Source organism: Diceros bicornis, chromosome 22 (assembly GCF_020826845.1).
Source record: "Diceros bicornis minor isolate mBicDic1 chromosome 22, mDicBic1.mat.cur, whole genome shotgun sequence".
NCBI lineage: Eukaryota > Metazoa > Chordata > Mammalia > Perissodactyla > Rhinocerotidae > Diceros > Diceros bicornis.
The window spans coordinates 54,140,381-54,163,515 of NC_080761.1; the positions used below are offsets into that span (position 1 = coordinate 54,140,381).

Consider the following 23,135-nt stretch of genomic DNA (forward strand, 5'->3'; position numbering starts at 1 on the left):
ACTGAGTCCTAACCTGAGGTAAACCTGGTACCCCACATTTCCAGTCGTTGAGCACAGGTCCCATCCCTAGTCATATTTCAAGCCTCCTTCAGGCAGCCTCCCTGCCTGCCCAGGCCCAGGATGCTCTGTGCCCTGTGGCCCAGCTGAGCCCCAGGCCTGACCTGCTAGAACCCCTAGACTGTGTCTCTTGGATGGCAGCGATGACAACCCCCCACCCCGAGGATGAAGCCTGGCCTCTTCACCTTCTTGTTTCTCTGCCCCTGTGGGTAAAGCCCAGGCCTGGGCACACATGGAAGGCAGCTCAGACGACCCTTGACAGGCCTCTGCCCTGCCAGGACTGACTGGACACCCCCATGTGGGACCTGCCTCACTGGGACCTCTCATCCCCCACGACTCTGCCCCTCGCCTCCAGGGAGCCCTACCCCCTAAGAAGCAGAAAGCCCCATCCCCAGACACTGCCTGAGAGCTGAGCTACCTCTCCCCCACTCCATGGAGAGAGCTGTCTCTCTCCAACTAGAATGTCTTCCCTCCTCCCCTCCCCCGGGCCTGGAAGGGGAGGAATGCCCTCCCAAAGTGGGTCTGTTCCAAGGACTCATGAAATGGTGGCGTTTAATGAGAACCCCCCACCCCCTCCCCTGTATATACATCTATAAAAAATTCAAATACAGCAAGTTACCATGGAGTCAGACTAGAAGGGACTGACAGGGCATTAAATACTGCAGGGTAGGAGCAGGGAAGGGGGGGGTCATACAAAACAGGGGTGGGGGGGACTGAAAAGTATGGGCGCTGGGGGGAGGGTGATGGCTGGGCCCCCCCAGCATCAGGAGCTTATAATCTGATGGTGGCAACAGAGACCCTGGGACAGACAGGAGGCTGGGGCAGGAGGAGAAACTGTGGCTGTGAGGGGCTCCCCTCAGGTCCCCCAAGGGCTCCTGGGAGTCGCTGGCGTTGGAGGGTCCAGCCCAAGGGGGCAGGGTGGGTGTGGGGGGGTCTTTGGTGGGTGGGTTAGCTGCATGGCCCTCCTCCCCTGAGGGAGGGAGGAGGGCCGGCGTGGTGTGGCAGGGCTGGGGTGCGGCAGGCCCGGGCCTGCCGGGGTCTCTACAAATTGTGTCTGAAGAGAATGCAGAAGGTCCTCCTGCCCGTGTGCAAAATAGAAACCGGGGTCTGCGGGCTCAGCTCCGGCCTCCTGCTCCTCTGCAGGTGCGCTGGCATGTCCTCACAGGCTGCCGGGCTCTGGGGAGACAGGGCAGGGGCTGTGAGGGACGAGGGTTCCCTCAGGCTCCCCTCTGCCGCCCAGCCTCACTCGACCTACCAGATCAGGAGACTGCTGGCAGTGGCGGCAGCGGCAGCCAGGGCCAGAGTGACAGTGACACTGATGGAGAAGGGTGCCGAGGACCCTCCGCCGCTGCCCAGCTCCCCGGGGTCACAAATCTTCGTGGTGGGTGGGGGCGCCAGTGAGCTTGTGGTGCTGGTCGTGGTCTCTGGGGAACAGGGGGGAAACTCAGGGCAGGGTCAGGGCTGGAGTCCCACCTAGGTCTGGGGGTCCTGAGGCACACCATTCCTGCTTCCTGCATCAGACCAGTGCAGCCTTTCCCTCAGACGGCCTCTGCCTCCTCTCCACCATGCCCTGCCTCACCTGTCAGGCAGATCCCGCTTCCTTGAGGCTCACGGATGACCCCTCCACCCACAGCCCCTACCAACAATGTCCAGACAGCAGGCACCAAGAACAGCAGGGGCTGGACGGACAGATGGGAGGGAGGCAGCCATACAGAGCATAGAGACCCTGGGGCAGAGGCGCTGAGTCCTGGGAGGAGTTGAGCGCAGGGGCGGGCTCACCCGGGGCCTGGGCCTCGGTGGTGAGGTGTCGAGGCTCCTCAGTCCAGGGTGTGGCATGGGCGGCCACGCTCCAATCACTCCATGTCCCGATCTCATTGTCCTTGGCCGCCACCTGGATGATGTACTCCTTCCCGGCGTAGGCATCCGTGATGGTGTGCGCTGTGCCATCAGACAGCTCCACCTGCAGCCAGACCAGAGGGAGCGCGTGCCTGGGGGTCAGGAGACTGGGGCACCCCTAGAGGAGGTGAGAACACTTCTGGGGAGAGAAGAGTGAAGACACCCCTGGAGGGAACGAGGACTTCCCTGGGGGAGAGGGGCTATTGAGAATACTCCTGCAGGAGAGGGAAGACTACTTAGGGAGGAGGCCCCAGGGGAGGGAAGACAGGCCTGGAGGAGGGTAAGGAAAGCTTTAAGGAGACTGGAGCCCCAGGAGAATAAGGAGGACTTTTCTCAGGGTCTCGACTCTGCTGCCATCCCAGCTCTCTCACAAGCCCCAGCCTGAGTCCTGACCTCAGTCCCAGCCTGGAGGTGACAAGAGTCACGGGGTGAGAGAGAGGATGGCGAGCTGCCCTCTCCCATGGAGAAGCAGTTAGGAGGGAAGGTCAGGAACACAGACGTGCAGCTAGGCTGCCTGAGTCCAAATTTTAGCTCCATCCCTCCCAGCTAGGTGACCAGGTTACTTGACTTCCAGCGCCTTGCAGTCCACATCTGTAAAACGGGTGTTAACGATCTTCCTCACCGGGTTGTAATGAGGACTCGGGCACGTGGTGAGCACCAGACTTTGGCCAGCTCTGTTATCATGGGTTCCAGCTCAGAGCCTGGCTTCCCAGATGTCCAGTGCACCCAGAGCCTGGCCCCAGCTGGACCTCCCCTGGGGAAGGCCTCCGTGTGGTTATCGCCCTGCCTGAGGCTCACAGGGGTGGGGGCGGCTCCCGGGCGGCAGAACAGCAGGACAGCTGCTCCATTTCCTCCTGGAGGCATCGCCGCTCCACCCCTGCCCTGGCTGGCCCCCATCCCGCTGGTCTCCCCCCACCCTCCAGGCTGGCCTGCCTGTCCGGCGCCCCTCCCAGGCCCAGGCTGGGCTCTGGTTCATCTCAGCGGCACCCGCCGCCTCATTAAGCCGCCTCGTAAACAGGGGCAGCCGGCGGGGGCGGAGGAGGGGCTGCTCTGGGCCACGTCTGGCTTCAGGGCTTTTTTGTCCCTGTTCCGGTCCTCCCCCAGAACACCGGAGTCTGGGCTACCTGACCAGATAGGCTGTGAGTATATGCGTGCGCGTGTGTGTGCATTAGTGTGTGCAGCTGGGCCTAAGTGGAGCGGGAAGCCCCTCCAAGTCCCGGGAGTCTGTGGCCCTGAGGCCCTGAGGCCCTAAGGCGAGAGGCACTGGGAAAGGTTGATGTCAGCGTGAGAGCCACTCCTGGCACAGCCCTAGGCTCAGTAAGTCTTATTCCCAGCCCTGGAAGGTCGGTGGGCCTCAGAGACCCTCCTCTTCTGGAGCGGGGGCCCAGTTCCACCTCTGCAAAGATCCCCTCTGGCTGAGTAGCCCCAACTCCTTCAGCAATTTCTCTCTCGCGCGCGCGCTCTCTCTCTCTCTCTCTCTCTCTCTCTCTCTCTATCTCTCGCCAGGATTTGCCCTCAGGCCCCTCCTTTGATTCTGTCCCCCAGACCTCCACATCTGTCTTTCTCTAGAGGGAGAGAGCCATGGGGAGCAGATCAAATTACCACCTCCTTGGTGGGCTTGTGGCGGGCACCACACCTCTACGAATGTGGCCCAGGAGCCCAATGCTCTCCTAGCAGCCACATCTTCTAGGCCTGGGCTCTTGCTGCTAGGTTTTCACTGATCCCTTAATCCATCCCCTTAAGAGAAAGGCTCCTCAACTGGCTGGCATCCGCCTCGCCTGGGAGTCCTCCATCCGCTCTGCCACAGCAGGTGTGAGACAGGCCCTCCTGGCCTCCCTGCTGAGTTAGGGCCAGAGCAGGAGATGCAGGGAACCCAGGCTGGGTCCCAGTCCTCGCCTCCCCCTTGTCCTTATCCGGCCAGATCTCACGGTGCCCATTCTTGTGCAGTTCCTGACCTGCATCTCTCATTCCCTCCTGAAAGTCCAAGGGATGTTTTTCTCTGCTCTCCCCTCCGCACCCCCTCCCACGCATACACCTGCCTCTCCAAGATTAAGGATCAGGGAGAGTAGATTCTGTTCAGAGCAAAACTCAAGTTCAAAAGAGCCATAAAACTAGCCAATCGCAATGCCAATGAGATATGGGACAGGGCTAGCACATGCCACAGGCCACGCACGTTCTTGCCACAGAGCCTGCATATTTTGCTCTGCCCATGTTGCTGTCAGGGTCAGTTCTGCCCATGGTACAGGCCAGTGCATGGTCTTGACATGTTAGTCACATGCATGTCTGGAGCATGGTTCCTGCTGGGGACCACGTGTGTGCGTGCATGTTCCCGTGTGTGTGGTGGGCAGTGTGCCAGGTCCACTACAAGGCGTGTGCACCGCGATGCGCGGGGCTGCTGCCTGTAGCTCGTTAGCAGGGGAGGGGGGCTTGTGAAACTAGACCCTGGTTATTAGCAATGCATTAGCCGTGGGCAGCTGGCCAGGCAGGAGAGACTCCGGACTGTGTCAGGGAACATATGAGCGTGAGCAGCCTTTGTGGGGGCTAGGCCTGCAACCCGGACAGGCACCCTGGAATCAAATTACGCACTTTAAAGGCCAGCTGGGACGGGGGCATAAGGAGATGGGGCTGGAGCCTGGTGTATGCGGTGGGGGTACCGGTTGACCCCCAGGTGCCAGCCTGGGTTGCCCCTGGGAGCACCCTCCCAGCCCCAGTCCTAGCCCACAGACCTCATGGGCCACACAGAGTGCCCACAATCCTATGGGCCCAGGGCTCTCAAGGAGAGAGAACCTCAAGTATGTCCCAATCCCCTGGCTGCTCCCCAGAGCCCTGTCTTGTAGCTTCATTAACAGCCCAGACCACAGCCTGACCCCACACTGCCCCTTGTCCACTACTTGGTTCCCAGCCCAGGCCACCTTCTGACCCATAACCTCAAGCTGACCTCTAAGCTAGATCTGACTGGAGCCCTGACACTAGTCATTGCCTGAACTCACGCCTTGGACCAAGCTTGACTCCTCTGCCTGATTCTGAACCCTTGAGCCCATCTGTGAGTCCTTAAGGACAGGACTGTCCTGCCCTTGGGTCCAGCACAGGCCCAGATCCTGGGCCAGAGTATAAGAGGGAGACGCTTGATCAGGTCTGAGAGCCAGAGGAAAGGGGAACACTGCCTGCCCTGCCTGCCATCTCCCTCCCAGCATTTCTCTCCACTACCCTGGGGAGCCACAAAGACAGACGTGTTCCCACCGCACTTAATGGGGGTCACCAGGAATCCCTAAGGGCCTCAGATCAGGACACCTTGCTCAGCCCCATCCATCCTCCCAGGCCCACCTGGTCCCCTCTCCCTCCCGGAAAGCTTCTCTGACTGCCCTCAGGCTTCACACTGGAACAGCTACCGGCAGGGAGCTGGGTCCCACCCACGCCCTGTGGCTCTGATTCAGGCACTGGGGATCTGGGCAGGGCAGGGCAGGGCAGGACACTCACATGCTGCCACTGGTCCAGGATGAGGGGTCGGTAGCGCAGGAAGAACTTGAGGGGAAAGGACTCAGGGTCGGGCCAGGTCGAGGGGGTCTGCCACGTCACCTCTAGCCGGCGAGGGTTGCTGGGCACTGGCCGGGCTACCACGTTTTCTGGAGGGTCAGGCTTCACTGTTTAGGAGACACAGCTTCATTACCACACTAATCTCTGGGAACAACTCCACTTCATCAACACCAGCCACCATGTCTGCCATCTCACATCGTCACCTAGTGTCTTCATCACCACGGTTGCCATCCTTCTTCTCTGTTGTCAGTTCTGGCAACCATCATTAACCACCATCTCATGATTTCCGCCTCTGACATCCCCGTCATCACCAATGACTGTCAATACAGTCATTGTCATCAGCTCATGATATCAGCATCCCAAATTTCATCCCATCATCCCAACCCCATCTTCATGATGACCAACATCCCAGTTACTAAGCCTGTGTGATGAACATTACCCCCATCATCACCCGGATCAGCTCCTCCTGCATCAGCATCATACACTCCCCACAAGCCTGGTTTTTCACCTCAATTTTTCCAGTTCAAACCGAGACACAGCCTCCCTTGGAAGAGTCTGGGTTTGAAGCTGCTCTGTGGGTCAAGGGTAAAAGACAGTCCACAGGTGCTGCAGATCTGGATTGAAGATAGGCTGGGGGTCTGATGGGAGCATCTAAGGGCCCAGCTCATGTAGAAACAGTCTGGCTGGGGACTCAGCCAGGGGGTGGGGGCATAGGCAGAGGGTCTGGTTGAGACGGGGCAGGGGCAGACAAGGGGGTCTGCTGGGAAGGGGCAGGGGCAGGCAGAGGGTGTGGCTGGGATGGGGCAGGGGTGGGCAGGGGGTCTGCTGGGATGAGGCAGGGGCAGACAAGGGGGTCTTCTGGGATGGAGCAGACACAGGCAGAGGGTGTGGCTGGGATGGGGCAGGGGCAGGCAGGGGGTCTTCTGGGATGGAGCAGACACAGACAGAGGGTCTGGCTGGGATGGGGCAGGGGCAGGCAGGGGGTCTGCTGAGATGGGGCAGGGGCAGGCAGAGGGTCTGGCTGGGATGGGGGCGGGGGGAGGGCAGTATCTGTCCCAGTCCTGTCTCCTGTTCTGACACCTCATTCATCATAGGCCGTAAGGAAGCCATTAGCGTGGGGGGGTGGCGGCTGCAGCTGCACAAGGGTCTGGCCCAGCCTGCCCCCCTCCCCCTCCTGCATGCTCTGGGAGCCAGAGAGATGATGGGAAGAACTGCTGGAGAGGTCTCTGGGCCCCTGCAGGTAAAGGACATTCACTTGCCTGTTCACAGGTATATATGTGCTATACATACATGTGCACGTGTACATACATGCCTCATATACCTGTGCACATGTGAACATCCCCACCAATGCTCACATCCTCTAGCACTCATCCACTTCCACACTCCCACCAGAATATGCAGCAGCACCCCCTGCCCTCCACGCACCAATGGTGAACTCGTCAAAGGTGATGGCTGTGGCGTTGTGGCCCAGGGCATTGCTGACACTTATGGAGACCTTGTACTTGATGGTGGAGAACAGGTGCATGTAGCGGATGTGGCAGCGGTTCTTGAGGGCTGGGTCCTTCTCACAGACCATAATTTTGGAGCCGTGCCTGGGGAGGGGTGAGGCCCAGGCACTGTTACCAACATCAAGGGTCAGGTGGGGCAGAGGTTGGGGGAAGGTCACGCACAAGGCTGGGCTAGGGTCTGGACTGAGAGCTTGGTGGGGTGGGGGTGCAGGAGAGGTCAGAGGTCAGGGGTGGCACCGGGTCACAGGCGTGTCTACTCACAGCACGGTCACATTGAAGGTGTTGGGGATGTAGGTGGGGGTGGGCAGGTGCCAGCTGCAGTAGAAGCCCTTTGGGTAAGTGTTGGAGCGGCAGCTGAGCACGGGCTCCCGCGGCGGCACTGGGGATGAGGACAGCATGGTCAGGGCATTCTTGGAGCCCCCAGTCCCCTGCACTAGTGTGGGGACAGGTGGGCCCCAGAACCCCAGCTCTCCCCCTTCAACCCATCAGCAATGCCAGAGGTTGCGGGGGGGAGGCTGTCAGCGAGGGTCTGAGGCTTCCCAGGCCACAGAGAGCCAGATGTTTAATTAAAGAAAAACAAGGGCTTGTATGCAGAGGGAGCCCCCCCCACCTGCTCAGTGGAGGCGGGAATTGTGGGGAGCCGGGGCCGCGGGGCTCAGCTCATCAATCAGAGGATGGACGTGACGTCTGGGGGAACCAGCCCCGTCCCACAGCTCCTGCCACACTGTGTCCGTTCCCACAGGACGATGGTGCTGCAGCCGAGGCCGAGGGGGTTCTGGACTGGGTCCCCCGGTTGCTGGGTGATCAGGGTGCACTCCCTTGAGAAGAGACATCCCGGGCTTCCCCTCAGTGGAGACTGAGAAACACGAGGACAGGTCTGGTGGCTCCACGGGAACAGCACAGGGCAGCTGCTCACATGCATATCTGTGTGTGTAGGTGTCTGCGTGCATGGGTAACTGTTACATGTGTGTCTGAGACGTGAATGAGTGACCCGTGACTGAACATGGGCACAGACGTAGGAGCGTCTATGTGCACGGCTCTCAGAGTGCATGTCCATGGATGATGCATGTGCGTGCACGTGTCTGCTGAGAGGAAGCTGCTGTTCCCTTGCTGTTCACCTCCCCCCAGCTTCTCCATCACAGACCTTTTAAGAAGCCCTTTACGTGGTCAGCAGCTGCCTTCACTCTGGTATGGGGAGGCCCAGAGGGATGGGGACCTGCCTGGGCTCACACAGCAAGCCAGAGCCAAACCCCAGATTGGGATACCCACCTACATGACCACACACACACTTGGGAAGTCCTTTCTGCTGTCTAACCACTTTTTGCTGCTGTGAGCACTTAGCCCAGCTGTCTCACCTCAGGCACTGGGTAAGGCGTGAGGACAGCCGGCTCAGGTTCGTGGAAGGAGGCAGCTTCTGTGATCCGACCCAGGCAAGGAATGTCCGTCCGTGGCTCCAGGGACACTGACCCCTCCCTCCTGTGCCCTCCCCCCACCCCCTGCCTGACAGGTGGACAGGAAATGGGAGGGGGGCAGCTCAATAAGCCGGGGACGGCAAAGGGGAGTGCATGTCTATGCTTGCCGAGTGGCCATGGTGACACACGGGGAGCTGTGGGCTTTCATCCACAGTGTGCATGTGATTCTGAGTGACTGTGATTGTGCGTGCATGTCCAGTATGTGTGAAGCGGTGGAGGGACCCGGGGCAGAGCCCCCAGGGCCTGATCTGGATTTGCAGCAGGAGAGATGAGGGAGCCAGAGAGGCCTCAGGGAAGCTTGGGTATAGCAGGTGGAGTGGGCCAGGCTGTGGGCAGAGGCTCCACGCCCCAGGCCTGCAGGGGAGCGCCAGAGCCCAGCCGAGCCCCCACAAGGGGCAACCGACATTCTGCCCGCTGCTGCCTGAGTCCCCTGGGAAGCCTTCCTGGACCCACGTCCATCCTGTGTCTGCTCCATGTTCATCCTGTGTGCCTCTCATATCCCCTCCCTATCTGCCCAGGGGCGCAGAGGTGTGGGGGTGGGGTGGGGGGTGGCCAAGGACACAGGAAGTGCCTTGTGGGGGCCTGTGGGCCAGGCCAGAGTTGGCAGCCACCCCAGGAGGAAAGGACATTCCGAGGTCGGCGAGAAGCCTCCACTCCCGCCTCCTGCCACCACCACCCCCCCAGCTTCAAAGGAGAAGGGCGCTGGGGGCGGGGGGGCCGGGGGGGCAGGACTGAAGGCTGCAGAGTCAGCTCCCTGCCACCTGGGACTTGGGAGGGCAGAGCAGGCCAAGGCACTGGGCTCCCAGGCCTCCTCCCCCCGCCAGCCTCCTCACTGACCAGTCTCCTCCATTCCCCTCTGACGGTCCCCGACTCAGACCAGCCTCCCCCTCAAACCTCCCCCTCAAACCAGCTCCCCCCTCTGACTGGGCAGGTCATGGGGGACGAGGGGGCCAGGCAGGGCTTTGTCTGTCATCTGGCTACTCCTGCCTGGCCCTGGGCCCTGAGCAGGGAAGGGCTTGGGTTTCCTGACAGGGACCAGGTTTCTCAGAGGGAAAAGGAGGAAAGAAAAACAAAGAAAAGGAAGAAAAGGAGTGACTTGCTGCAGCTGGAGCCCAGCTGAGGGGCCGGGTGGGCGGAGGTGGGGGTGCTGGGAGAGACCAAGTGTGAGGCTGTGGGACGGTGCGGTCAGGCCCGTTGTGAGTGTGCAGCGAGTCGGGGGGAAGCTGTTTTCAAGACGTTGAGATTGTGAGGCTGTGTGTGTAACTCTGAGAGGCTTCATGCGTGTGACAGACTCGGGGCAGCCGTGTAACTGTGTGATTGGCCGTGTGTGACTGGATGACTGGGTTCGTGTGTGACTCGGCGAGGCTGTGGGATTTCGAGACCGTCTATATGTGTGAGGCCGTGTGGCTGAGGTGCTCTGTGAGAACACGTGTAAACGCGCCATTGTTTCTGAAACCAGTGACAGCAAGAAGACAGATGTGAAACACTGTATTGGAGATGGAGCTGAAGCCCGAGTGTATTTTCCAACTGCGGGTGTGGGAAGGTGCCCAGAATTCCACGTGTGTTCACACATATGAGCTGAACAGCGTGTGACAGCATGTTAGAGGCTGTGTGTGAGCGAAAGCTTGTACGCACACGTGTCATAATCTCACACTCTGGCACAGAGGCCCGCTCCTGGATGTCCAGGCATCCTGAGTTGCCCCTTGTGGGAGCTCCTCAGACGCACAAGTGACTGCGTCAGCCTGTGGCAGGGTGTCCCTGGGTCCCATGCGGGGACGCGTGTGCATGCGTGCGTGTGCCCCCGCTGGCCCAGGATTTGTTTGTTTTCCTCCTAATTGGCTTGTTTTTCCATGTCCAGCCCACCAAACCGCATGTTTTTCCTCTCATCTCGCCAGCCCGCCTGTGCTGGAGCCCCCGGCACGCACGAGGCCTGCCCGCCGGCCCAGAAAAGAGGAGGGGCAGGCTGCCCACACCCCTGGCCAGGCCAGAGCAGGCTGGGCGGGGCAGAGTGACCCTTCCAGCTCAGCCCTGCCCGGGGCCCCACCCGCACTACTCCTCCTGCCTGGCATTCAGGGCGCATGCCTGCCCCAACCTTATCTCTGATACCCCGAGGCACCCCGACTCCTGGACTCCCAAATTCCCCTCCTGCCTCCCACCCATCACTTCTCTGCAGACATCTTCTTCAAGCACAGGCTGCTCTTTCCTTCCCAGCAAACAGGGCTGAGGGGGAAGCAGTGCTGAACCAAGGGGTCTGGAGTTGCTGTCCTGACCAATCAAAGATTTTAAAACTGGACAAGGAACTGTCTGTTTAAAATTAGTCAATTAATCTCTGGTTTGTTTTAGCTTAAAATAAGAATGACAGTGAATCAGCAGTGTCTAGTAAACAAAGGCTGCTCCTAAAGGAACCCTGTGGTCCTGTTTCCTAATGTGGGGGGGTCCTTTCATCATCCTGGGGAGGGGCCTCCTTAGAGCCATTTGTGAGCATCCACCTGAGTGCAGGCAGGTGGATCAGGAGAAAGCAGTTCAGGGATCTGCCTGGTTCAGGGGATTTGCAACAGAATATTTTTATGATCAGGTTCCCTTGGAAATAGAGACATGAAAATCTTATATGTTTAGGATAAATATTAAATGATGTTAGGTTTGAACGACGCACAAATCAGGGGTAACTTTGTCCCGTTCTCTGAGCGCTGGCAAGAAGGATAATTTGATGTTGAGTGTTGCCAAACCCAGTCTCTTGTTACTAATATAAAGTGACTGAGACAATCATGATTAATGTCCCCTGTTCCTCTGACCAGCTCTTTAGGAGGAAATAAGGCAATGGGAGATAAGTACCTGTTACTAATGCTACAGCCAATTCACGGCCAGCTCTCCTCTGACAGGCAGGGCTTGGGTGGGGGTCAGCACTGGATATGAAAGGGCTGGACTCTGGTCACAATGTCCTGTGGGTACGGACTACAGACATTACTCCTAGACCCAATTCCCCTCCAACAAACTCTCCAAGATCAGGTCATCAGGAATGGGAGCCCAGGGTCACCAAGGCCCAGCCCTCACGGCCAGACTCGTCCATCCTGAGGGCTTCTGGGACTCAAACTGAGAAGCCAGGGGTGTGGGTGACTTGTGCCAAGTTGGCCTCATCCTGTTTCCATGGCACTCAGTATACGTCCTCTCTCCCACGTAAGGGCCCAGGGCTCGGCTGAGTGCTCCACCTCTGATGGACCCTGTGGCAGCTAGGAAGGACTCCAGTAGGCTGGTCCTGCACTTCTCAGGCTGGCCGACATGGGTCACTCCACCCTTGGCTTGCAACTAAGACGTTTGGTAACAAAAGCATCTCTCCAGTTTAAACACACAAAAGGCTTTTCTGTGGGGACAGGAACATCCCCACCAAAACATATTTTCACCCTCCCCTGGCCCGGCCAGTGGGTCAGAGATTTGTGGAGGGCCCTGAGCAACCCTGCAGCCTAACATTTCCCACGGCTGTCACGGATCTCCTGACGACAGGGAAAGGGCCTGCTCCCAGATCCCTCAGGCGTCTCCTCCCCTCGGTAGCTCCCAGGGAGTAAAGAAACCATCTTCAGACAGTGGGGTGCATGACCCAAATGGGGTGAGGCCAGAGAAGCTTCAATCTTTGGCTCAAGGAGAAAAGAAATGGCACTGTTTTCAGAGTGTTTATTCTGTCGGTGGGTGCCGCTGGCTGACGTCCGGGCACCTGCCTAGCTGACCCAGAGCAAGACTGACAACCTCATCACTCCGACTTCTCCAAACCCCTCTTCCGAATCACACTCACCTGCTCTTCCCTCGACCCTCCTGCTGGCTCCTTCTCACAGCTCATTTCTCTCCATCAACCCCTTACACAGTGATGGTTTCCAGGCCTCAGTAATGGGTCTTCATCTCTCCTCATCCCACAATCCCGCCTTTGGCCACCGCACCCCCTCCCATGGCCTTGGTGCTGACAACCCCCCAAACTCCCATCTCCAGCACAGGCCTCTCCCTGAGTCCCAGGCCCTCAGATCCACTGGCTACAGCCATCAATCCCCAGTCGTCCTCGAGGACCCCAACCCAACCTGTCCTAGCAGATGGCGGTGGTGCCGCAGGTCCTTTGCTGCATCTGCTGCCGCTTCGGCAGTTGTTTGCCTAAGAGCTTTCTGTGGCCACCAAAGCCTGCATTGCCTGCGAGGCATCAGGCCAAAAGTGCTGGGGAATAAAGCATCCCTGCCCCCACCCCAGGAGACTCTGCCACCAAGTGTGGGCAGGAGTCAGCGTACAAGCGCCCAGGCTCCTCTCCCCACAGGCAGGAGAACCCCCAGGCGCATGTCTGAATGGGCTCCAGGGTTCCACCAACGGGTTAAGCCCCAGATGCCCAGAGGCAATGGCTGCAGAACTCCCTCTTTATTAGCTAACTTCCTTTTCAGGATAACTTCCTTTTTCTTTCTTTCTTTTTTGTGAGGAAGATCAGCCCTGAGCTAACATCCAATGCCAATCCTCCTCTTTTTGCAGAGGAAGATTGGCCCTGGGCTAACGTTCGTGCCCATCTTCCTCTACTTTATATAGGACGCCACCACAGCATGGCTTGACAAGTGGTGCATCAGGGCGCGCCTGGGATCCAAACTTGTGAACCCTGGGCCTCCACAGCGGAGTGCGCGCACCTAACCGCAGCGCCACTGTGCCGGCCCCAGCTAACTTCCCTTTTCTATCACTTTCCCATTCCCTTATGGTGTTCCTATCACCTGCCAAATAAACTACTTGCATACGAATTCTCATCTTGGGATCTGATTCTAGGGAAACCCAAACGGAACACAGGATCTTCTCCTCCCACAGGAACACACTCTCTTCTCCAACCAGCCCTCTCACCTCGTCTCTGCTGCGGTGACAGAGACCACCAGCCCTCTTGACTCCTCCCGCTCTCTGCTCTCGTGTCTTCCCTGCCTCCCATCCATCACCAGCTCCTGGAGGTCCAGCCGCCCCTCTCAAGTTCCCCAGCTCCATGCCCTGGTCCCAGGTCCCCATCGTCTCTCCTGGATCCCAGCAACAGGCTCCTTCCTAGCCTGGCTTTGCCTCATCTACACTGCCTCTGCTCACCACAGTGAGGAGGATCTTTTAAGAACATGAGCCTGATCACGACCTGCCCCATCCCCTCCTTTAGCTCCCTTCCCCCATTTACAACAGCCCAAGTGGCCTTTTCATGTCCTCCCAGCCTCTGAGGCCTACAGTCACACTCAGCTCTCTGCTGGAAATGACTTTTTCAATGTGTCTTCCAAATCCTCTAAGTCTCCATGTGCCTCCCATTGCACGAAGCCTTCCTCCTTCCTGGGGCCTCCCAGAGTGCCCATACCTATACCCACATAACCCCACTTTTGTCCCTAAGGCCCTCAAGGCCAGTCCCTGTGGGAGCACACAGGGGAGTGGGGCCGTTCCAGCCAGGGGCTGTGGCTGGAGGATTCCTCTGCACCAGGCCCCAGACAGGCTACACCCCGCCAGCCCTCCTCTGCCCGTCTTGTCATAGGGAACAGGATTTCAGGATCTCAAAGACCTCTGGGGGGGGGGTGGGACACATGTGCAAAATGCCCAGGGGTCTGGACTCAGTGGGCAAGACTGGGCTCAGAGGTCAGAAGAGCAGGCAAGGACAGGATCAGAGGGCAAGGGTCAGGGTGCTGCAACCCTCCCCCCACCCCAACAGGAAGGGGACTTGATCTGGGCCAGGGGTCTGGGCCTCACTGACAATCCCTTGAGTGAGTGGGGGGTCGGATGAGCGGTTGGGAGCAACACTTACAGCCCACGTGTAGGAGGACTTGGTGGCGCAGATGCCAGGAGTCACGGTGGAAGCAGGCGTAGAGGCCGCTGTGGCCCAGTTCCAGGCCCCGGAGCACAAGCTGAGAGCCGTTGAGCAGGTCAGGGGCCAGGTCTGTCCCATTCACCCGCCACGTCACAGCTGCGTCCCAGTTTGCTGTCCCACATGGCAGGGTCACGTCTGAGCCCAGACGCTCGTACTGCACGTGGGGTGCCTCTGTGGGGGCAGGGAGGGCACAGGGCAGAAGTCACAAGTCACAGCCCTGTCCAGCACCCCCAGGTGAACGTGCGGGGATGACAGCCTGAGAACGTCACAAGTAAGGAGTCCAGGACGAGAGGCTCCGTGTCTGACAGTGTGTGTCCTGGGGAGGTGAGGAGTGTGCAGAATTCCTCTGTGGCTGTGCATATATACAGGTATGTAGTGTCTCCAGATTTTTATGTGTGTGCATGTCTGGGGACCGTGTGTGTGTGTATTAGACAGAGAGTTGTGTAGAGTGCTGGGAGGGGTTAGATCTGGGTGAAAACCCAGTTCACCTCCAGTCCCTAGGTCCTTTAGAAAGTTTTCCTAACCCCCATGACTCTAACCTCTTGCCACCAACAGGCCAGGCCCCAATCACTGACATCTGCTCCCCAAGCAAGCTGGAGCTGAGGGGCCCCACTTCTGGATGCTTTTCTCTGTCTTTCCCCATTGCCTTCGCTTCCCCATCCTTGTCTCTTTCTGTCCTGCCTCTCTCTCTCTCCCCAACTCTGGACCCCTGACAAGTCCCTCTCCCCCAGCCACCCAGGGCTTGGGCAGCAGCAGGAGAAGGGAGAACGGGCAGGGTCCAGGACAGGAGCCCTGGGGATCTCCTGGCAGCTGTCAACTCTGCGAGGCAGGAACTGCTTGGGGTGGAGGTAGGGAGTGCTGGGACCGAGGGAGCTCTCTGACCATTCCTCTCCTGCCCCCAGGAGGGGCCTGTCAGAGCCAAAAGCAAACCCCAGCCCTGGCCTCGGCAACCCAGGCGTGATGGACTGAGCCCAGGGGACCAGAGTGGAAGGGCGGGAGGGAGCACCTGTCGGGAGGCAGCACTAGGTGGGGGAGGTGAGTGGGACAGAGAAAGTCCTAGACACTGATCTATAGAGGACAGGAGATCAGCACACATGCAGAGCCAGGAGATGTGAATCTCCTCCCCTCATCTTGCCCCCCAAGCCTGTGAGGATAGATGCTTCCCTGATCCCTGGATCCGTGGAGTGAGGTGGGAGGGAAGGAGCGAGGGGGGAGGGGGCAGCAGTGGGGGGCTGCGGGATCCCTCGTTAACACTCCCTCACATCTCCCCTCCAGAGAGCCACCCCACTGAGTTGGGGGATTTTCAGAGGCAATTCCTGTTAACGAGCCAATTAAGTTGGGCCAGTGGCCTCTTAATTAGACTTGTTAACACCCTCAGGCCTGCAGGGGGTAGGGATCCCCCTATGCCGCCCGCCCCTCTTCCCTCCATCAGAGCACCCTCCCCAGTACTGCTTTTCTCTGCGCGGGAACAGCTGTCCCGGTTTGCTGCCTCTGTCGCCCTCCCTGTGCAGGGGTCTCTCCCCGGCTGCCTGTCTCCGTCTTGCCCCTCTCTGAGCCTCTCTGTCCCTGTCGGAGGAGAGGGAAGCAGGAAACCTGGCCAGCCCTGACCACTCGTTTGTGGGGCCTGGGACCAGCCGAGCAGAGGATGAACGGGCGGAAGGGCGGCGGCTGGGGGCCTTGGAGGCCACAGCTGTGAGGCTGGACCAGAGACTGAGTGAGGGCCTCCCCCTGACCAGAGGCCCAGTGTCCAAGGCTCAAGCCATAGAGCACCCCCAATCCACCAGCCATAGCCATTGAGCCCCCCTCCAGCCTCCCTTCCAAAAACCTGGAGCTTCCAGGAAACATGCCAAGCCCCTCTCCCTGCACCCCCCACCCCCAGCAGACTCTGCATCCAGCTGCCTGAGGAGGAGGCTGAAAACTGACCGCTGGGGAGGGGGTGTGGCCATCATGGTCCCAGCGGCAACACATCAACACTGACCAACAGCAGCTCAGAACAAACTCGGACCCAAAATGGTCCTTTAAGACTGCAGGCAGGTCCAGCCGCAAGACGAGGAAACAGCCGCCCAACAGCACAAGAAATACAATGGCGGTAGGACAGCACGTCCCCACCTCACCTCGTCTGCCTCACAAAGGAAATGGAAACACAACCCGACAACAATGACAAACCAACGATGTGAGGTCAGGGCAGGCGTGAAAAAATGACGACACAATGACAGAAGACAACCACAGGCCACAATGCAGAGGTGGAGGGAGCAACGTGACATGACAATCACGGTGTCACAACTGCTACAATAACACAACAATGGCAATACACATGGCCATGCAACAGCTCCAAAGATGGCAATGATTTAATCCTTTGTCTCTGGACAGCTCTCCTCCCGCCCCGTGGGTGCCCCTACTGATGTGCTGTCCATTTCATAAATTAAATCAAGAGCAGGGGGAGGATGGGGTTCTTGGCCCTGATGCGGTGACAAATGCTCCGAAAGAATCAGCTGTGAAAAGGTTGTTAGAAGCCAGGATGAGAGACAGAGACAGGATGAGGTCATGGACATGGAGAACACAGAGGGACAGGGCTGACAGCTCCCTCACACCTGCGCACACGGGCTCACATGGGGACCACATGCCGGAAACAGTCCCCCAGGGCGTCCTAAGCAACTTCACATTGCCACACACATAGGACGAGGACAGTTACCAGAAAGAACAAGCACACCCAGGACAACCGTCCCCAAGGTCTCAGCCACACAGGGACATTGTTCCACTTCAGGGATGGTAACACTTGATACAAGGTCACATGCATGCACGGGAAGGGCACTGCCACCCAGAGGCAGTTACGCATAGGGACACGGTCTCACACTCAGAGACAGTTACATGCGGGGACAGGGTCTCACACTCAGGGAGACAGTTACACGCGGGGACACGGTCTCACACTCGGAGACAGATACATGCAGGGACACCGTCTCACACTCAGGGAGACAGTTATACACGGGGACACAGTCTCACACTCAGGGAGACAGTGTAACAGGGATACAAACACACAAAGAGACAGAAACTATCATAGTTATGCATGGGGTAAGGTTTCAAACACAAGGACACAGCCTCACAAGGGCATGGTCACACACAGACAATATCACACAGAGGGCACAGAGCCCACAGCCCCACACAGAAACGCTCTCAAACAGGGACACGGTCTCACTCACACAGGAACACAGCCTAATGCACAAGCACAGTCTCACTCGCTCTCGGAGATGCAGCCTGACGCCCAGGGCCTTGGTCACACGTGGCTCTGCCTTGACATACAGGGCAGGCACCAGGCCAATGGCTGTGACCACTGGCAGGCCCAGGCAGGTGGGGTCAGCCCAGGAGCCCAGGGCAGGCTGATTGCAGGCAGGGGTCGATGGGCTGGCCTGGTGCTCCCTTCAGTCCCTGCCCACTGGGGAGAAGCCTGGGGCAGGCCAGGCTCTCTGGGTCTCAGTGTTGGTCTCACAAGGAAGAGGCCACAGGAGCCTCAACCCACTGCTCTCCTGAACCCACAGGCTGAGAGTGGCAGAGCTTAACCATCAGGGTTCTGTGCCTGGGCCCCCAAGATGCACCCACCCTCTCTGCCTCTACCCAACCCAGCCGAGATCAGGTGCAGGACCCCTCCAAGGGGGAGCACCCCACACTCAGAGCCGGCTGGAGGGGTTTCAAGGGCAGACCTTGTACTGATGTAGCCGTGTGAGCTGCTGCCTCAAATGCAGCAGAAGGGCTGGTGGTCGAGTCAAGAGGGCACCTGTTTCCCAGCAAAGGTGCAGCTCGTTGCCCCATGGGATGTGGGGAGGACTCAGCCCTCATGGGACAAGTGGTAGTGAGGGAAGGAGGTTGCCATGGCCCAGGCTGGACAATCCCTGCCTCCTCCAGCCACTCCAGCTGCTGGACCCAGCCCCTGCCTCAGTGTGCCAGCCCTCTGCTCACCCTGCCCTCCCCCACCTTGTTCCCAGTCTACCATCTCCGTCCCTGTCTTCCCTCTATGATGAGGAGAAGTAGTCTTGCCCACTGTCTCTCTCAGTGCCTCCCAAAAACCCCCAGAGGACACCATTTCACCAGATATTGTCTAAGGACCCTGCCCCTAGCCGCCCCCAACTCTCATCCCACCTGCATATACCCTACATCCACCCTAGTGGGCAGAGGAAAAGATCATTTAAAGCCAGGGATACCATTGGCATGAGACCACCCGGGAGTAACTGGAGGTCTGTGTCTATAAGACACCAGTGGGTCATCCTGCATATCAGGGTCACATGACTCATGTACCTCTGGGTGTTCATGTGTAATGATGCCAGCATGTGCCACTGTGTGGCTCTTGGGTGGGTGCATACAGCTGTGCCACGGAGGGGTCACTCTTAGCTCTGAGAGGGGGTTGGCAGGGAGCCCCCCACCCAGCACTTACCCTGCGGACTGTGTCTCTGGGCATAGACGACAGCAGCGGCGGCAGCAAGCACAGCACAGCAGGCCCACGGGACAGGAGCTGCCATCTGGTGGGAGAAACAGGCGGCAGGGGAAGCGGCAGCATCAGCCCAGGCAGGAACGTCCTGGGGAGCCCCCCACCCCGTTCTCAGGCAAGACTGGGAAATCCCAGCCCCAAGGCCAGGGCACCTTGAGACAAATGTGCTTCTTAACGGGGCTCAGGATCCTCTTTCAAGCAATAGAAAGCAACATTATTGGCATCTGTAGGCAAAGGTTTGCTAAGATGGTAGACAGCAACCTACAGCGGTTTGCTGTTCCACGAGGCTGCTGGCTGCAGGATGTAGTCAGCCGCGGATGAGTTACAGAACATTGGTAACGCCAGGGCCATTCTTCTAAAAAAAATTACTTTACTGGCGAGGTTGGCTAATTAGCTACAAACATCACAAACTGAAAAGGTAATGTTTTAACTTAATTGGACGTCTGTGCTTCTCCAAATTGCCTTAAATGGAAGGCCCCTTGCCGTGCTCCTGGGGAGAGAGCCCAAAACCTGGATGCTCAGGAGCCCCTCACATCTGCACCCCTCTCCAGGGGGGCCTTGCCGCTGGGCTTTGGGAAGTTCAGAGCAGCAGGGGGGCAGGACAGCGGTACGCTGTCACTGAGGTCAGATGTGGATCTTGCTTTAGTGTACACCAATGACCAAGAGAAGAATGAGGGACTTTTACATATAAGTCCTCGTCAGCGGCACCCCCATCCTTCGCCCCAGCAAGTGTCCAGGAGCCTGGCAGCCCCAGCCCAGCAGATGTGCATCACTGTCCACACGCACCCACGCAGGTACACAAAGCACACTCAGGACATGTCCCCAGGAGCCAGGATGGATCCAGTGCCACCCCCCGCCCCGCCCCCCCCGTTATCCCACTTCCTGGGATGGGTCCAGCTGCCCCCTACCCCCCCCAGCACATGCTCACACCTGAGGGCAGGGAAATAACTATCTCCTGCAGAAAAGGCTCCAAATCTGACCCTCCCACCCCAGTGTGAGGAGAGAGGGGGACTGTCAACTATACAGAAGCAGAGACCCAGAGAGGGACACTGCCAGACACTCAACCAGGGCTGCTGTCAGAGATACCGCCAGACACACAGCAAAGTCACTGGCCAGACACTGCCCGAAACAACCAGACAGAACCCCAAAGAAACAGCTCCACACACCGTGGAGATATCCTGCAGAGACTGTGCAAGGCACAATCAGACAAAGCCAGACAAACAGGTAGATATAACCAGATAACCAGCCAGAGATATGGTCAGAGAACAGCCGACACACAACCAAAGGACCCACCAGAAACACTGTACAAGACCAGGCCAGACGCAAGCAGACGCACCACCAGAGAAAGAGCAAGAAGCACAGGCAGAGAAACCATTAGTGACATAGCCAGAGAGCTAGAGACCCTGTCAGAAACCACGCCAGAGAAACTGCCTGACACACAAGCAGAGAAATACCAGAGAAACTGATAGACACAAACAGGCGCACACCCAGAAAAACAGCTAGAGAGAGCCAGAGACACAGCCAGATGCTCAGTCAGGAAGTATCCACACCACTGAAAACACTGCCAGGGACACTCAGACACACAGTCGGATACACTGCCAGACACAGGCAGAGACACTGTCAGAAACACTGCCAGAGAAACAACCAGAGACACTGCAGACAGAACTACAGCAGGGGGAGACAAATGTGGGGGTCGCCTGTAGCAGTGGGTGCAGAGTTGGAGACTCTGACTTCCGGGGGCTCCTCTGTGGGAGAAGGCTCTGCCTGCCTACTGCTATGCTCACCCCTTGCCAGGCGAGTCCCCCCGTCTGCACCTGGTTTTCCTCCAGCCACAGCTGCAGGTGCTCTGCCTGGCCCTCCCTGGCACAGCTCCTCTCTCTAGGCCCCATGTGGCCGTGGCTACCCCTCCCACATCAGTGACTCCTGGGGCCTTAGCTACCACTTGGCCTGGCTCCTGCCCCTCAGCCACTCCCCCTCCTTCAGCTTCTCAGGACTAGGAGGTTAAGACAACGGCCAAAGTCACAGTCAGCAAGTGGTGGGGCCCGGAAAGGAACCCAGGACTGTCTGAATTCAGAGCTGGTGCTGGAGAGAAAGACCAGAGGCTGGAGGCCTACCTGGTTCCCCACCTCAACCTTCAACCTTGCAGGTAGCTCGCAGACCCTCCCCCTCCATCTCTGCCATCTGCTCATGCCTTTCTCCTCACAGCCAGGAGACACACCATCTCAGTGCCAGGCCCAGCGCCCACCACGTGGGAGCAGGAACCAGGGCAGGGGGAGGCAGATGGGCAGGCAGAGTGGATGGAAGTTAGCCCACAGGGTGGCAGAAGAGGGACAGGGTGGCCTTCTGCTCCCAGCTCCTTCCTCGCCCCTGTTGGGGAGCGGGGGGCAAGGAGACAGCCTGGCACGGGTGTACTTGCATACAAGCAAATGCAAACACACACACACACACACACACACACACACACTCGGGCCCCTGCTGGGGGAGAGGTGGCTTCTTCATCAAAGTCGCCTCCATCAGCCCGATGAGTTACTGTAAGGGCCGGGCCCTGGGCCAACGGGGCTGCAGCCATGGGAGACGGGCGCTGCTGAGAGCGAGTGCTGCAGAGAGTGGGGGATGGGGTACCAAGACAGACACTGCATGGCTGGGGGCACCCAGAAAAGGGAGAGACCCAGGGAGCAGGGAGAGAGGGAAAGCCGTGAGCAGAGACCCAGAGGGACAAGAAGAGACCGAGACAGCGAGAAATGGAAGAGCCGCAGGAAGAGAGCCGGGGAGCGCAGGAGATGGGCAGAGATTCAAGGGCAGAAGGAGAGACAGACCCAGAGAGAATGACAGAGACACCGGCAGGGTCTCTGTGCCCACCCTAGAGCATCTCTCTAAGCCTACCCAGCTCTCCAGCGTGAGGGGAGGACGGTGTCAGTGCCACAGCTGAGACAAGAGCAGGGCCTTCCTGGGGGCTGTGGGACTTCTCCCTGCGGCTCCAGGGGCCCAGCCCCCAGGAGATAAGGGTGGACTAAAACCCCACCCACCTCTGCCCCTGCAGATCCAGAAAGCCCCAGGCCAATTTCACTTCCCCTTCCCTGGAGTCCCAGCTGGGCCTGTTCCCAGGTAGGGAAGCTAAGGCCAGAGGCGTCCAGGCTCCACTTCCGCCCGGCCCTAGCTCACCTCAGGCCACCCATCCCAGGGCAAAGAGCATCTTTCCCAGGAATTTTCCGAATCCACACCCCATGGCTCTGGGATAGATCGGGAGGATAAATCCCATAAAGCCCCAGATAAAGGCTATGCAAACTGGCCTAGGCTCCCTGTAGACCCTTCCAGGGGGCCAGCCTGGCCTCCAGCCCCGGCCCCACAATGAGGGGGGAACACAGGGCACCCCACCAGCAAGAAAGGAGCCCAGTGCCCAGCAGCCCAAACCCCATCAGCACAAGAAGCCCAGCACCTCTCCTGACATAGAACCCTACAGTGTCACTGTTATACACACACCAGTGACACATCAAGAGACAAATCCTGGGCCCCCAACTTACTGTCACTGTCCCAGTGAAACATGGAGACACCACTACACAGTGATAATACCCATTGAAAATGACACCAGTTGCACAGTTGACAATGACACATAGAGGTGTTGACAGTCACTACAGTGACAATGATGCAGTGACAGTCACATACAATGACACCAACAAACAGGGCAATGACACCTGTTGACACCAACACACTCATAGTGACAGTAACCTCAGAATCAAAGAGGCAGAGACTGATAGTCACAGACAGTAACAATGATGGTGACATCCACAGTGATACAAGGATGTTGACAGACTCAGTAACATGGACAGTCACAGAATAACACCAGTCCATAGTAATACTGGCACCAGGGAGGCTGAGAGTCACCAGCAGTGACAGTGACAGACACAATGACAGACTCCAGATCAGGGACCTCAATGACCCAGTTTCTGAGTCTGGCTTAGGATCCAGGGCCCAAGACCCCTCTGGCCAGCCCCAGCAAGGTCCCAGGTACCCTGTGCCCCCACCCTCACCCCTCCCCAGCTGAAGGCAGAACCTGAGGGAGGGCAGGTGTGAGTTTTGGGAGCCCCTATTCATGCCTGCAGAAGCAGAGGGGAGCTTAGGTGACATGAGCCCAGCCCTGAGGAACCCCTGCCACATGCAGGGTGGGGTGGGGGGTTCTGAGTGCACTGCCTGGGGCCCAGCCCTGTGTGTCAGTGGTGATGGGCAACAGAGTGTTCTGAGCTTCAGGGTGTTGGCTGGCGTGGGTGTGCTGAGGGTCAGGAAGGCTCAATCTGGCCTGGACAGTGAATGAGCAGGGAGGCCCCAGGTGGTGCCTCCGAAAACTGAAATCCAAGGAAGGTCAC

The 23,135-nt window shown here is 58.5% G+C and overlaps 1 protein-coding gene across 3 annotated transcripts in view; it reads right to left on the reverse strand.

Moving 5' to 3' along the window:
- Window positions 1-592: 592 nt before the first annotated feature.
- The window catches only part of CNTFR (ciliary neurotrophic factor receptor), a 37,754-nt gene continuing 15,211 nt past the window's right edge, over window positions 593-23,135 (reverse strand). For 2 of the 3 annotated variants that reach the window (XM_058566001.1, XM_058565999.1), the window contains 8 exons: window positions 18,721-18,805; window positions 14,235-14,468; window positions 7,257-7,374; window positions 6,913-7,079; window positions 5,431-5,594; window positions 1,837-2,017; window positions 1,313-1,481; window positions 593-1,233 (listed from right to left, as the gene is read on the reverse strand). In XM_058566001.1, coding sequence (XP_058421984.1) covers window position 1,233; window positions 1,313-1,481; window positions 1,837-2,017; window positions 5,431-5,594; window positions 6,913-7,079; window positions 7,257-7,374; window positions 14,235-14,468; window positions 18,721-18,805 — 1,119 coding nt within the window. In that variant the 3' untranslated portion in view covers window positions 593-1,232. The remainder of the gene's footprint in view (window positions 1,234-1,312; window positions 1,482-1,836; window positions 2,018-5,430; window positions 5,595-6,912; window positions 7,080-7,256; window positions 7,375-14,234; window positions 14,469-18,720; window positions 18,806-23,135) is intronic. The other variant, XM_058566000.1, reaches the window with a different exon arrangement.